Source organism: Episyrphus balteatus, chromosome 1 (genome assembly GCF_945859705.1).
Source record: "Episyrphus balteatus chromosome 1, idEpiBalt1.1, whole genome shotgun sequence".
Classification (NCBI taxonomy): Eukaryota; Metazoa; Arthropoda; class Insecta; order Diptera; family Syrphidae; genus Episyrphus; species Episyrphus balteatus.
The window spans coordinates 37,756,345-37,772,167 of NC_079134.1; the positions used below are offsets into that span (position 1 = coordinate 37,756,345).

At 31.4% G+C, this 15,823-nt stretch overlaps 3 protein-coding genes across 3 annotated transcripts; 2 read left to right on the forward strand and 1 right to left on the reverse strand.

Moving 5' to 3' along the window:
* The first annotated feature begins 340 nt into the window (after window positions 1–340).
* On the forward strand, window positions 341–2,233 carry LOC129915590 (kelch-like protein 5). Its single transcript, XM_055995240.1, has 2 exons — window positions 341–414; window positions 474–2,233. The coding sequence occupies exon 2, from the start codon at window positions 485–487 to the stop codon at window positions 2,231–2,233; it is 1,749 nt and encodes a 582-aa protein (XP_055851215.1). The 5' UTR covers window positions 341–414; window positions 474–484.
* Window positions 2,234–5,007: 2,774 nt separating this feature from the next.
* On the reverse strand, window positions 5,008–6,851 carry LOC129907378 (kelch-like protein 5). Its single transcript, XM_055983539.1, has 2 exons — window positions 6,834–6,851; window positions 5,008–6,769 (listed from the first exon to the last, which is right to left on the reverse strand). Exon 2 carries the CDS (start codon window positions 6,756–6,758, stop codon window positions 5,016–5,018), a length of 1,743 nt encoding a protein of 580 aa, XP_055839514.1. The 5' UTR covers window positions 6,759–6,769; window positions 6,834–6,851; the 3' UTR covers window positions 5,008–5,015.
* A 5,379-nt stretch (window positions 6,852–12,230) lies between these two features.
* Window positions 12,231–12,947, forward strand: LOC129915668 (kelch-like protein 28). The gene has a single exon (XM_055995355.1). It carries the CDS (start codon window positions 12,231–12,233, stop codon window positions 12,945–12,947), a length of 717 nt encoding a protein of 238 aa, XP_055851330.1.
* The last annotated feature ends 2,876 nt before the right edge of the window (window positions 12,948–15,823 follow it).

Sequence of the window (15,823 nt, forward strand, 5' to 3'; positions counted from 1 at the left end):
AATCCAGTATAAATCTTGACACAGAACAAGCAGAGACGAGAAAATTACCTCTTACATTTTTCAAATTTTTTGTATTGTGTAAAAGAAATGTCGCTTTTCCATGTCCTCGTGTTTAATGGAAAAAAGAATGATTCTAAATCAATTCTGAAAATGAAAGAATCGATCTTCCAAAGATCTTCGAGGAATTACCTCAACAACCAATGGTTGTCATCTAGTGACTGGTGCACCCTGTATACAGAAAGAAAGGTTTCGATATTTCACCGTAAATGCAATTATAGGCGCTGTATCGTATATCTCTAGCAAGAAATTTTTCTTTGTTTTGCAAAAACGTAAACAAAACAAATTTGTGATTTGGCGATCGATGTACTTCTGCGGGCTTTTCTTTTTCTAAATTGAGCAATAGTTAAATAATAAGTATATTTTTCAAAGCGTTTAGCTTTATATCAATAAACTAAACATTTTTCATTTTTAAGTTCTACTTACCATGTCAACTTTGGATACTTCCCCATCTGCATCACAAAACGAAAAAACAACTTTCACAGACGATCAACATGCCTCCAATTTATTAAGAAAATTGCTAAAATTATATGAAAAAGAAGAATTATTCGATATTCTCCTCATAGCCGGAGAGGATCGCACCAAGATCCAAGTCCACAAAATTGTCCTCACAGCTTTGAGTGAGTATTTTTTGGAAATATTTCGTGGTCTTCCTAAAACTTCGAATATCAATGAATTAGAAATTAAGGAAGTCGAAAGTTCGACTCTTAAATTGATAGTTGATTACATGTATTCCGGATCGATTGATCTGAAGCTTGAAAGCATTGAGACACTTCTGCGAAGTGCTGTTTTGCTAAAAATGACAAACCTTGTCAAAGGTTGTTGCGAGTTTCTTGAAAACAATCTCAACATTGACAACTGTTTGTGTTGGTCACACTTGGCCAAGGAGCTCGGTTTATCCGATCTTCAAGAAAAAACTTTGAACTTTATTTATGCAAACTTTGAGAAAGTAACAAAGGGAAATGAGTTCTTAGTTTTGAATGAAATTGAACTCAAGGATTTATTATTTAATAATAACTCATATCGAGACTTTGAGGAACAAGTGTTCCTTAGTTTGGTTGATTGGATAGAATATGAGAAAGTTGATCGACGACATCTTTTGTTTGACTTACTCTCAATGGTTCGCTATCAACTACTTTCGGCCAAGTTTATCATCAAAAATAGAAAGATGGTTTGTAAAACTGCGGAATATCAAATCTTGGAATTAATTTGCACCTGGCTTGAGTATCACTTGGTGCCCGAGTCTCGCACAAGTGATGACCAAGTCGCTACTTTAGCCTCCAAACCAAAAATAGAAGATCATTTGGAGAAAGATTTTCTTAAATTTTCAGTTATTCATTTTAACGAAGAATTTGAACCTGAAATAAGAAGTTACAATAAAACTTTAAATACATGGTGTATGGATAAACGGTTTACTCCCATTTCAACACGAAGATTCAAGTATTCTGTAATTGTAATCGATGAGAAGCTTTTTATAGTTGGCGGGCAAAGTAATAATGATACAGAGAAAAGCGTTGAATATTTGGATTTCAAAACATACAAGTGGAGTACTTTGCCCAACATGCGTGTTGCCAGATGTGAAAGTCAATTGGCCAATTTAAGTGGACATTTGTGTGTCTTTGGAGGCTTTGAAAAATCTGATGAGGTAACTTTTATTAATTCAGTGGAGATTTTTAACTTCTCAACAAATAAATGGACTGATTTAAATCCGCCAATCAAACCAAACCGAAAAAATAAAATCGTGGGCCATAATGGCATACTGTACATTTTCGATTTTCATTACGGTTGTTTGCAATGTTATGATGTCTCTGCCAATCAATGGACATTTAAGGACCTGCCAATCGATGAAACTGTAGGAGAATTTCGTACTGCAGCAGTGGATAATTTTTTGTATGCAATTATTGGCGGGGAACTTCAAAAGAATCTTCAATGGACTTCATTTAAAAATCTTACTTTCAAACGCTTTGATTTATCCAACGATACGTGGTCTGAGGTGGGAATTTTAAAAGAAGATAAAATAGTTGGGAAAACATTCACAATTATTGGAAGTAAAATTTTGTTTGTAAATACAATTAATCGTATCGCTGAGTATAATATTGAAACTAAAGAATTCCATTTAATAACTGTACCTCCATCTGTAAAATATTTCTATAATGCTTTTATTTTTCAACGCTAGTAGCACTAACGCTAAATTTTTTATATAAATAAATGACATTATTCTTAAATTTTCAATTTTTTTTTTTTCAATATTGTTATGTTTTTTTCTTTAACAATCAAAACCAAAAGTCTATAGGTATAACTTGTGACACACTGCTGGTATTGGGATTAATGGTATTGCAATAATATCCCTTGAAAAATCTTAGACACCAAATTAAAAGGTGCTCTGGGGATGTTTCATGTTTAAAAATCCCCAAATTTTTAATATAAAATTCTAAAAGTCTCGCATACACTGAAGCCAAATTATCCACCGTTTTCGAGTTGGAGATATTCGGAGAAAGGTATAGACGTTTATTTATTAAATTTCTAGTATATGTATTAGACTGTATTTTTTTTTCAAAGCATTACCGAAAATATTGTTTGAAATGACGAAAAAAAAAATACTGTAAAAGTTTCAGCCCTTAATGTTAACATTAAGTACCGCCGCATAGCAAATTTCTATTTTCCATATGATTTACATGGGAAAGATTGTGTTTTTGAGTTTGAAATTTTATAACTTTTCAATGATTCATCAAAATGGCTAGTTTTAATCATTTTCGTGTATAAAAATGAACGCTCTACAAAATTGCATTTATAAAATTAAAAAAAAAAAAAACGGAGCAAAAAATTAATTAAAATAATTAAATAATTTAATTTAATTTAATTTAATTTAGTTGAAAAAAAGAATAATTCGAATTTATTGAAGAAATCTAATATGATAGTATTATGGGTTTGAGAGTTATATAAAAGGATATGTGAAACCAAAACAATAACAAAGAATACAAATATTCGAAAAGTTTGCCAAATTTTTGGAAAAATCTAATAGTTTGGTCAAAAAAATGAACAAAAATGAAGAAAAAATCACATTTTATATTCTAAAGTTGAATAACTTCGAAACGGGGCAGTTTATCAAAAAAATTATTAAGAGCTTTTTTGTAGAGCGTTTAATTTTATACAAGAAAATGATTAAATCTAACCTTTTTGATGAGCCATTAAAAAGATAGAATCAAAAACACAATCTTTTCCATGTAAATCATTTATGGAAAATAGAAATTTGCGAAAATATTTTTCAGTGTAACTTTTTAATGCATTATAAGTTATAAAATAATTTTTTTGGTCAATTCTAATAAGAAAAACATTAAAAATATTTTTGACCGGATTTTGAGGGCGAATACTCTTCTGTGCGGCGGTACTTTGAACAAAAAAAATTTTGAATCAGTCTAATATGTATTTTATGCATCTGTTTATTGGAAGAAGCAACAGGTAAAGAGACGAGGAATTTCAGAGAATTTTTGACTATTCTGCCCATAATCTCGTAAAGGCCCTAAGAGACATAAAGCGTCAATACGTTAACGTACGTATGCCGTAGTTCGACCCCAGATTTGGTGTATATATTTTTTACATTAAAGCCTGGTACGCTGCTCGCGCTAAATTTTAGCTGAGATAAAATTCCCATACAAGTTATCGATAACTTGTATGGGAATTTAATCTCAGCTAAAATTTAGCGCGAGCAGCGTACCAGGCTTTAGGCGTTTTTTTTTTCATCATGATCCAGATCAGATCATTTGTATTTATTTGCTTTACAACAAAAGTAGATTACAGAAATATGCTAAAATAAAATCAAATCATGTATAATGATTCCTAAGTTCTGTTCATAAAAAACGTTAAAATTAGAGCTACTTTTATCATAAGAGCACGAGCGACCATAGTCGTGCATTTTATTTGTATTAGAGAGACTTTTTTTTTTTTCTTTGATGCACTTTCAACGTTTTTGTTGTGTTCTTGTGGTAAAGTGGATACCTACATGCTTCCACTATACAGTCTATCATCTTTAAACTTAAAATAATACGTAGCTGAAATCATAAATAAAAAGCAAAAGAGTTGCATTTTCAACTTCTTAATCAGCCCTATCGGCAATCTCACGTGAGAAATTTCCCTGGGAGTAGGTTTTGTCTCCCGGGAATTTTTCTCCTTATCGGCAATCTCCATCGGAATTTCGTTTTCGGGAAAGAAGTACAGCCAACTTAACAAAACAAAAAAAACCTTCGAACACATATCTTCGAAAATTTTGACAACTCTAATTTGATTGTATTTAGTGCACAAAAACAATTAAAAAGTTTAATAGTCAATATTTATATAATTTTTTTCTTTGGTGTTGATGTGTGGATTTTTATTCAATATTTTTTTTTATTTTTTGCCCAACTTATTACTTTGTTTGTTTCTTCAGATGGACATGTAATTAGTTTTGTGTTTGTAATTTTAATTAAAGAATCAATCAATAAAGTTTCTTAAGCTTTGTTTTTTTTTGACATGATAAACAAATAACTGTAATACATTGAGGTATTCCACATAATTTGATCATTTCTTCGATCAAAGCAGCAAACTAATGCTCTCGGAATGGTCTCCTTTAGTTCCATGCTTTTTTTTTAAGGTTTTCTTATATTTTATTTTTGTCTACTATTGCGTTATCCAGTTGCAATATCATTTGCTTTTTGTTGGATTAAGGAAGTAAATAATTTAATATTTTTAACAGAATATTTTGAAAGAAAAACACGTACATTTTGGCTTCAAAAAATCTGTTCCCCATAAAAAATATGATAGAAATACTTCGGGGGAGAAACTTCATTCCCGATAGGTATTTTTGTGTGGGAATTTTTTCCTAGGAAATTTTTCCATTCAAAAAGTATTGCCGATACCGATTTTTCGGAATAGAGAAATTTTTCCAGGGAAATTGTATTGCCGATAGGGCTGAATGTTTTATTTTATTTTGATTGAAAAATTAAAGCATTGCAGTAATATTTTACAGATGAATTTATGTCAGTTATTCTCTTAGTTTCAGGATTATACTCAGAGATATGATTATTTCCGTTTACAAACAAAATATTACTTCCAACAACTGTGAGTGCTTTCGGAAGAAATCCTTTATCATTTATAATCCCCATCTCAGTCCAAGTATCTTGGGATAAATCAAAACGTTTGATGGTAAGTTTCTCAAAAACAATCCATTCGTTTAATTTTTTGAATTCTCCACCGATTAATGCATACAAATAATTGTCCACTGCTGCAATACGGAATCCTCCTATATTATTATCGATCGGTAGTTTTTTCAATGTCCATTGATTAGCGGACACATCATAACATTGCAAACGACCGTAATGAAAATCGAATATGTACAATATGCCATTGTGACCAACGATCTTATTTTTTTGGTTTGGTTTTATTGGCGGATGCAAATCTGTCCATTTCTTTGTTGAGAAGTTAAAAATTTCCACCGAATCAATAAAACTTTCTTCGTCAGATTTCTCATAACCACCAAAGACACATAAATGTCCGTTTAAATTGGCTAATTGACTATTACATCTGGCAAAACGCATGGGAGGCAAATTAGTCCACTTAAATGTTTTAAAATCCAAGCACTCAACGCTTTTTTTCGTATCACCTATTTGCCCGCCAACAACGTATAGTTTTTCATCAATTGTAATCAAAGAATACTTGAATTTCTTTGTTGAAAGTGGAGTAAACCGCTTCTCCAAAGAACAGGTTTTTAATGTTTTATTGTAGCTTCTTATTTCAGGTTCAAACTCATCGTTTAAATGTACAACTAAAAAATTAGAAACATCTTTTTTAGCAAGAGCTTTAATTTTTGGTCTGGAAGCCAAAGTAGCGATTTGGTCATCACTTGTTCGAGATTCCGGACACAAGTGATACTCAAGCCAAGTGCAAATTAATTCCAAGATTTTATATTCAGCAGTTTTACAAACTAACTTTCTATTTTTGATGATAAACTTGGCCGAAAGTAGTTGATAGCGAACCATTGAGAGCAATTCAAACAAAAGATGTCTCCGATCAACTTTCTCATATTCGATCCAATCCACCAAACTAAGAAAAACTTGTTCCTCCAAGTCTCGATATGAGTTATTCTTAAATAGCAAGTCTTTAAGTTCAATTTCATTCAATACTAAGAACTCATTTCCCTTTGTTACTTTATCAAAGTTTGCATAAATAAAGTTCAAAGTCTTTTCCTGAAGTTCGGACAAACCAAGTTCCTTGGCCAAGTGTGACCAACGCAAACAGTTGTCAATGTTGAGATTGTTTTCAAGAAACTCGCAACAACCTTTGACCAGGTTTGCCATTTTTAGCAACACAGCACTTCGCAGAAGTGACTCAATGTTTTCAAGCTTCAGGTCAATCGACCCGGAATACATGTAATCAATTATCAATTTAAGAGTCGAACCTTCGACTTCTTTTATTTCTAATTCATTGATCTTCGAAGTTTTAGGAAGACCACGAAATATTTCCAAAAAATACTCACTCAAAGCTGTGAGCACAATTTTGTGGACTTGGATCTTGATGCGATCTTCTCCGGCTATCAGAAGAAAGTCAAATAATTCTTCTTTTTCATATAATTTTAGTAGTTTTCTTAACAAATTGGAGGCATGTTGATCGTCTGTGAAAGTTGTTTTTTCGTTTTGCGATGCAGACGGGGAAGTATCCAAAGTTGACATGGTAAGTGGAACTTAAAAAGGTAAAATGTTAATTTATTAATATTAAACTAAATGTTTTGGGAAAAAAACTCGTACTTATTTTAATTTATCTGAATAGAATAAGAAAAGATAATCAGCCAGCAAAAGTGCATAGATCGGCATACCACAAAATATAAATTCTGTTTACATTTGTGCAAAACCTGCAAAACATAAACAAAGAAAATATTCTTTCTAACGATACAGCGCCTTTAATTGCATTGACTGCCATTGACCTACTATATATGGACTGCTAGTCGTTTGACTTTTCCATACAAAAATCGAAAAAAAAATGATTCCACATCTTTCTAGCTCTACTAGCGGTATAACCTTAGACGGCGAAAAGAGGAAACTTTTAGTGAATGACATCTGTCGTTAAAAGGTAGTGCTTTCTCTGTTTTTCTATATTTGTTCCTTTCGCACTTCGTCAAAAATGTTGCACTTATTCTCCGCTTTTTTTTAGGGCGCTAGTATCGCGAAGAAACAAGTGGAACCAACCTGAATATGCTTCTAGCAGTCCATATATATTAAGTCAATGTTGACTGCCAAATATCGAAACCATTGACCTACTATATATGGACTGCTAGTCGTTTGACTTTTCCATAAAAAAATTGAAAAAAATGATTCCACATCTTTCTAGCTCTACTAGCGGTATAACCTTAGACTGCGAAAAGAGGAAACTTTTATTGAATGACATCTGTCGTTAAAAGGTAGTGCTTTCTCTGTTTTTCTATATTTGTTCCTTTCGCACTTCGTCAAAAATGTTGCACTTATTCTCCGCTTTTTTTTAGGGCGCTAGTATCGCGAAGAAACAAGTGGAACCAACCTGAATATGCTTCTAGCAGTCCATATATATTAAGTCAATGATCGAAACCATTGACTTAACATATATGGACTGCTAGAAGCATATTCAGGTTGGTTCCACTTGTTTCTTCGCGATACTAGCGCCCTAAAAAAAAGCGGAGAATAAGTGCAACATTTTTGACGAAGTGCGAAAGGAACAAATATAGAAAAACAGAGAAAGCACTACCTTTTAACGACAGATGTCATTCACTAAAAGTTTCCTCTTTTCGCCGACTAAGGTTATACCGCTAGTAGAGCTAGAAAGATGTGGAATCATTTTTTTTCAATTTTTGTATGGAAAAGTCAAACGACTAGCAGTCCATATATAGTAGGTCAATGATCGAAACCATTAGATAAAACAGGGTGTCTCACAGTCAGAGCTTTAAGTTATGCCTTTAAGCCTGGTACGCTGCTCGCGCTAAATTTTAGCTCCCATACAAATTATCGAAAAAATTTAGCGCGAACAGCGTACCAGGCTCTAAGGTATAACTACAACCATTGACCTACTACATATGGACTGCTAGTCGTTTGACTTTTCCATAGAGATAAAAGTGCGCTGTTGACTATTTTCCCCCCTATTTCGGACCTGAGAAATCGATTGGCATAGTTAGTTTTTCAATTTATCGGTACGACTTCGAACAAAATTTTTTTCGGAAGTTTTTTTTATATCAAAACCAAAAATCAAATACAACTTCGTAAGTTCTGTAAAACTTCTATAAATTTATTAAACAAGCTTATCCGGAAAACATGTTCTTTTCGGTAAGTTTCTTTAACAGTATTTAACAACTTATTAGAAGTTTGTTATTCACTAGCTTAAAACATACATCTGGATGTAAAATTGTCAAATGTCAAAAATATATCAAATTTTTTTCTCCCTTTGATAGTAAATATTATGGATTTGGATTTATTTTTGATCATTATTAAATTCAATTAAATTCTGAGGCAAGCTCAATTTACAGTAAAATGAGCATTTGGAAAAGCTGGTTCCCTTTTCTGTAACTTTATGACTGGCGTTTATCGCGTCTCTAAAATATATTTTCATCCATAAATAAAGCAAAATTTCTTTCAAATTCAAAATTTATGAATTAAGAAATTATGATCTGGAACAATCTGGAACAAAATTTCTTTTATTTTGATGAGGTTTAATGGGTTTTAAAAGTTAAAGCCTGGTACGCTGCTCGCGCTAAATTTTAGCTGAGATAAAATTCCCATACAAGTTATCGATAACTTGTATGGGATCCATTTTATCTCGGCTAAAAATTTTCGATAATTTGTATGGGAGCTAAAATTTAGCGCGAGCAGCGTACCAGGCTTAAGGCTTAACTACATTCACCACTTTTTGAAAAAGTACAAAAGTGAAAATATTTTTTTTCTGGCTATCGCAATTGTTTTGGGATAAAGAGTATGCAAATTGTTTTTTAGACCAAAAAATAAGCTTTTGTGCATTATTTGTTTTAATTTTTCATCCCGAAAAACTATACAAAAATGCGTTTGAAAATTTTCACTTTTGTACTTTTTCACTCTTTGAGCCAATGTAGTTAAAGCCTGGTACGCTGCTCGCGCTAAATTTTAGCTCCCATACAAATTATCGAAAATTTTTAGCCGAGATAAAATGGATCCCATACAAATTATCGATAACTTGTATGGGAATTTTATCTCGGCTAAAATTTAGCGCGAGCAGCGTACCAGGCTTAAGGCTTTATTCAAAAATTTTATATTTTTTTATAAAAGTTACAGAACATGGGCACTGGCCGTTGTAGTTATACCTTAGAGCCTGGTACGCTGCTCGCGCTAAATTTTTTCGATAATTTGTATGGGAGCTAAAATTTAGCGCGAGCAGCGCACAATGGGCCCAAAGGACCATTTGCGTCTCAAAAATGGTTTTTATGAAATTTTAATTTTTATTAATTTCTTTACGGAAATGAATCAAGGGAAAGTCAATCTATATGTTTTCATTGAAAATTGATTTTTAAAATGAGTTTCTCTATTACAAAATTGTATCTGAAGTCTCCACTTGAAAATACTTTGTTTGAGTAACAAAGTAAAGCAAATTTTCACGATACGTTTTAAAAACTATATTTGAATAAATTATATAAGTGTTGTATGTCGTTGGAAAGCTTATTTTAACTGCTATTTATATTGCTGATAATAAAAATTTTTAAAAATATATTTTTAATTAATATTATTTTTTTCACACAATAAGCTTTTATTTGCAGTTTTTTATTTTCGAATTGAGTTTTAAATGTTTCCGCTGTCTTCCGCTGTCTACTTTTTTTCACAATTTTGTTCTTTGGTTTATTTACTAAAAGATACAAAAAGAATTGGCTGCTTTTATCTGCTTTTGTTTGATAGAGAACGATATATGTATCTGTCGAAAGACATAGTACAAAAAAACGTATTTTGGTGCATCCTGACCTGTTTCAATACATATTTTGAGTTCTATTGATCGCACTATCAAGATTGATGTCTTCAGGCTTTGGGGAAATGACACAGCATCAGTCCTTATATTCAGAATGTGATTTTGTGTTAATTTAGCCTACTCACATTAATTGGAAAACTCGCGATATTAAACCCCTCGGAAACCATATAAAGCCGCGATTTAAAGCTGCCAGACTTTTGAATTCGTTTAAAAACGCATAAGGCTATAAAACTGCATACTCACATTTTGGTTATACCTCCACTCCCAAAATTTCCTGTGGGCTCTTAAACTTAGTATATGCACCCGAAATTGAAGATATTTGTACTATTAGAAAAAGTCTAAGGTAGCAGAAAAATGTTAGAATTTGATATTGTAATTGTTGAAAAAAATTTCATCTTTGCAAAAAGTTACATAGAGATTTTATTTACTGATTTTGATTTTACTCGAAGATTTTCAAAAGAGCCGTTTAAAGTATTTTACTAAGAAGGATTTTCGAAAAATTGACAACCAGTTTTTTTTTGTGATTTTTTTCTCTTTTCCCAAAAACGGAGTTTTTCGACTATTTCACTTTGCCTTAAAAACGACTTTGTTTAAAATGTGTATAATCAATATTTTTCTTATAATTTTCAAAAAAAAATAGCTTAAATTTCAAATAACGTAACACAAACAAACTACATTGAAATTTATTTTTTCTATAGGTACTCATAAAAATAGTTAAGTAATTTTAAGACACGAAAGGAAGGAAACCAGTTTTAAGATACAGATTTTTGAGACGTTCTAGACAAGTCAAAAGGTATAACTACATTGGCTCAAAAAGTGAAAAAGTACAAAAGTGAAAATTTTCAAATGCATTTTTGTGTAGTTTTTCGGGCTGGAAAATTAAAACTAATGATGCAGAAAGCTTATTTTTTGGTCTAAAAAACAATTTGTATACTCTTTTTCACAAAACAATTGCGCTAGCCAGAAAAAAAATATTTTCACTTTTGTACTTTTTCAAAAAGTGGTGTATGTAGTTAAGCCTAAAATCGTATTTTTTAGCTTTAAATAAACTTTTTATTATTAAAAAAAAATATTACCTAAAAAACGGTGTGTCAAATTATTTATTAAACATTTCAGGTAATATTATTCCTAATTTGAGTTAATTATTTCCAGACTCGAAAAAGTTAGAGATTTTTCAAACGCCATAGTCGAGCCAAAATTGTACTTTTTGAACTTTGCCTAGCTTTTTAAAGCTCAAAAATAATTTGCATTTAAAAAAACTATGCTTTATGATTTCTGATATATTAGAGATTATGTGTTCCAAATTTGGGTTAATTATTTCAGGAGACAAAAAAGTTACAGATATTTTTAAACACCTAAATCAAGCGAAAATCGCACTTTTTCAACTTTGACTAATTTTTAAAAAAAGTAAATTGAATGATTCGTTATATAACAAAGGTAATATATTCCAAATTTGACGCAATTATCATAAAAGACAACAAAGTTACAGATTTTTGAGACGCCTAAGGCCATATGGGCCCACTGTGCAGCGTACCAGGCTTAAAGGCATAACTTGAAGCTCTGACTGTGAGACAACCTGTTTTATCTAATGGTTTCGATATTTGGCAGTCAATGCAATTAAAGGCGCTGTATCGTTAGAAAGAAAATTTCCTTTGTTTTGATTAGCAAAAATGTAAACAGAACAATTTGGTTTTTGTAAATTGGCGATCTATGCACTTTTGCTAGTTGATTATTTATCTTTTCTTTTTTCTAAATTAACTTATAAATTAATAATAAGTATATTTTCCAAAACGTTTAGTTTTATATCAATAAACCAACATTTTTCTTACCATGTCAACATTGGATCCCTCCCCGTCTGCATCACAGATTGAAAAAACAACTTTCACAGACGATCAACATGCCTCAAATTTATTAAGAAAATTGCTTAAATTATATGAAAAAGAAGAATTATTCGATGTTCTCCTCATAGCCGGAAAAGATCGCATCAAGATCCAAGTCCACAAAATTGTGCTCACAGCTTTGAGTGAGTATTTTTTGGAAATATTTCGTGGTCTTCCTAAAACTTCGAAGATCAATGAATTAGAAATAAAGGAAGTCGAAGGTTTGACTCTTAAATTGATTACATGTATTCCGGATCGATTGATCTGAAGCTTGAAAACATTGAGTCACTTTTGCGAAGTGCTGTTTTGCTAAAAATGACAAACCTTGTCAAGGGTTGTTGCGAGTTTCTTGAAAACAATCTCAACATTGACAACTGTTTGCGTTGGTCACACTTGGCCAAAGAGCTTAGTTTGTCCGATCTTCAAGAAAAGACTTTGAACTTTGTTTATGCAAACTTTGAGGAAGTAACAAAGGGACCTGAGTTCTTAGTTTTGAATGAATTTGAACTCAAGGATTTACTTTTTAACAACAATTCATATCGAGACTTGGAGGAACAAGTTTTTCTTAGTTTGGTGGAGTGGATCGAATATGAGAAAGTTGATCGACGACATCTTTTGTTTGACTTACTCTCAATGGTTCGCTATCAATTGCTTACGGCCAAGTTCATAATCCACAAGAGAAAGTTAGTTTGTAAAATTGGAGATTATCAAATCTTGGAATTAATTTGCACTTGGCTTGAGTATCACTTGGTGCCGGAGTCTCGCACAAGTGATGACCAAATCGCCATTTTGGCTTCCAAACCAAAAATAGAAGTTAATGTAGAGAAAGATGTTGGTAACTTTTCAGTCGTTCATTTAAATAAAGAATATGAGCCAGAAATAAGAAGTTACAATCAAATATCAAAAACTTGGTCGTTGGACAAGAGGTTTACTCCTCATTCAGCAACAAAATACAAGAATTCTCTAATTTTAATTGATGAAAAACTATACGTTGTTGGTGGAAAATTAATTGATACGAAAAAAAACCGTTGAGTTTTTAGATTTCAAAACACTGAAGTGGAGTTCTTTGCCCAACATGCGTTTTGCCAGATGTAACAGTCAATTAGCCAATTTAAATGGATATTTGTGTGTCTTCGGAGGCTTTGAAACACCTGACGAAGAAACTTTTATTAATTCGGTGGAGATTTTTAACTTCTCAACAACTAAATGGACAGATTTACATCCGCCAATCAAACCAAACCAAAAAAATAAGATCGTAGGCCATAATGGCATATTGTACATATTCGATTTTCATTATGGTTGTTTGCAATGTTATGATGTCTCCGCCAATCAATGGACTTTGAAAAAACTACCGATCGATGATAAAATAGATGAATTCCGTATAGCTGCAGTAGACAATCTGTTGTATGCTGTCATTGGAGGGAAATTCGAAGAAGGGAACGAATGGGTTGGCTTTCAGAACCTTGTCTTTAAATGCTTTGATTTATCTAATGATTCTTGGACTGAAGTGGGGAGTTTAAAAGAACAAAATGAATATTACGGCAAAATAGTCACAATTGTTGGAAATAAAATTTTGTTTGTAAACGGAAATAACTTTATTGCTGAGTATAATCTTGAAACTAAAAAATTTGATAAAATACGTGTACCTGAATCTGTAAATTATTTCTATCATGCTTTTGTTTTTAAACATTAAGGCCCATTTGCTGAAACGGAACTTAAATCTTTATGTGAAACATAAACCCTAAAGTTCTACATAATCGTTTGCACGAACTTTAACTCGTGTCATAAATTCTTCTAAGTATAACATAACTTAGGGGCAAGAAATAGTAGAACATAAGGGTTTTATGATCTACATAAGAAATTTTTATTGAGCAAAAAGCCATAACATCCCTTAAAAATGATGTTGTCTATAAAATTTACATCAGTAATTAATTAAAGAATGGTCAACTCACTTTTATACGTTAACCATGATACAATTGGTCGCATAAATGTTTACAGAAGTATTTGTCATTTTTTTTTGTATATATTTGTCAATTTTCTGTCACTTAATTGTGACACACAAACACATTTGTAAAAAATTTCCATCACATGAATAATTAATTTATCAAATCAAACACACATTTTTTATCAGTTTCACTATATTTAATTAATTTTTGCAATAAAAAACCACAAAATAACAAAATTATTAAAAAATTTCAGCTTAATTACTCAAAAAAAATAAAATTAACTGACGTTTGTATCGATTTGACATTCGAATTTGAAGTTCTCAGCGATTTCTCGCATGAAAGTAAAACATTGCTAGGTTAAACATAAATTTTTTTTAACAACTTAGAATAAACTAAGTAAAAAACAAGGACTATGTTCGACCTAGCTATGAATCAAATTTATGATCCGTATGAGCAAATGGGCCTAAGTAATGCTTAGGTCCTTGCCAAACCCGTCTAAACCAACATGGAAACCATCAAATGGGGTAGGAACATCGCACAATAAACCTGCATTTTCATATAAAAAAAGGAGAACTCAGTTGCGAACCTAATATCCTTTAACATCTTCTTAATCTAAACACTTCAATTCAATCGATGTAAAACTTATCTTCTTTACTGTTAAGTTTGCGTAAATAAATAAATATAAAACTTTTGAGTTTAAAAAAGTTTCTCTTTTGAGTTTCATTTCGAAGTTTCCATTCAAAAATTGAAAACACCTAATTTAGAGATCTGTTCCTCAAGATTTTTTTCTTAAGCTGAAAATTAATCAACGTTTCCATGACCTTGGTAAAAAGGGACGGAAGCGCAATCGGTCAGTAGCAATGCCTACCGTAAATATTTGTATGGATCCGCCCCTGTATATTTTGAAACTATACTACAACAATCTATCTGGATTCAAACTAATACAATTGAGAGCTGACAGGAGATTTTTGATTGAAATAAAATTGAAATTGAATTGCGGAAACCGATTTTTATTAATATTGAAGTTAGTGCCAGATATTGGAATGACAAAAAAGATCGTCTGCTAACATGTATCGGCGTTTTACAGAGAAAAAGTGCATCTAAAGTAACTTTTTTCTGAAAATTGATTAATTGAGGGTGACCATTGATAAAAAAAAATATGTACTATCATTGAATAATTATATATAGAAGTGACACCGGAAAAAACGTCCGCTTTGTTTGAGGGGTGGAGCCACAATCGTTTGAGGAGTGGCGCCACAATCGTTTTAGGATTGTGTATTCGATGGCCGAAAAATCCCCGAAAAGGACTTTTGGTTACTAAGTAACCACATGTAAAATATTATTTATATTTGGTGTATTTGTATTAGTTTTGTTTTGTGCTAGTAGTGTATTTGTTTATTTTTGTTTCTGAAATATTGAAATTGAATTTATTTTAAATTTTTGTAATATTTTGAATTGAATATTTATTTTTGAATGTTTGATTCTTATTTATATTTGAAAGGATTTTGTTTTTTGTTTTTATTAACGACAAGAAGATTTTCTTCAGTTATAGAAGTGTTTATTTAATTTTTATTAGGGTGCTTTTTGTAATCACATCTAGGCCAAAGTTGTAGTTCACATTATTTGAATGTTTTCCACATGCACTGTGGCATATATTTACTATTTTCTTGAACCGCATAATGCAAGAGTAGGTTAGGATCAAGTTCATACAATATGGCCATATTTCACATTATTTTAAAGTATTTTAATACATATTTCAAAGTATTTTAATACAATACGAAACAACCTCGTTTATTTGCTTAAACTGATTTATGTTTGCGAACAAGAACTTTGGATATACGGCTTTGTTCAAATTTGCAACTTTAAATGAAAATTTAAAGTTTTTATGAAATGTTAAATTTTGAAAGAAAATAGTCTTTCCGTACCATTTTTGGATACTTTTCTTTATTTTTAATTAAAACA

Coding starts and splice junctions, on each gene's coding strand:
- LOC129915668 (XM_055995355.1), top strand. CDS start 12,231: ATGACAAACCTTGTCAAGGGTTGTTGCGAGTTTCTTGAAAACAATCTC.
- LOC129915590 (XM_055995240.1), top strand. CDS start 485: ATGTCAACTTTGGATACTTCCCCATCTGCATCACAAAACGAAAAAACA.
- LOC129907378 (XM_055983539.1), bottom strand. CDS start 6,758: ATGTCAACTTTGGATACTTCCCCGTCTGCATCGCAAAACGAAAAAACA.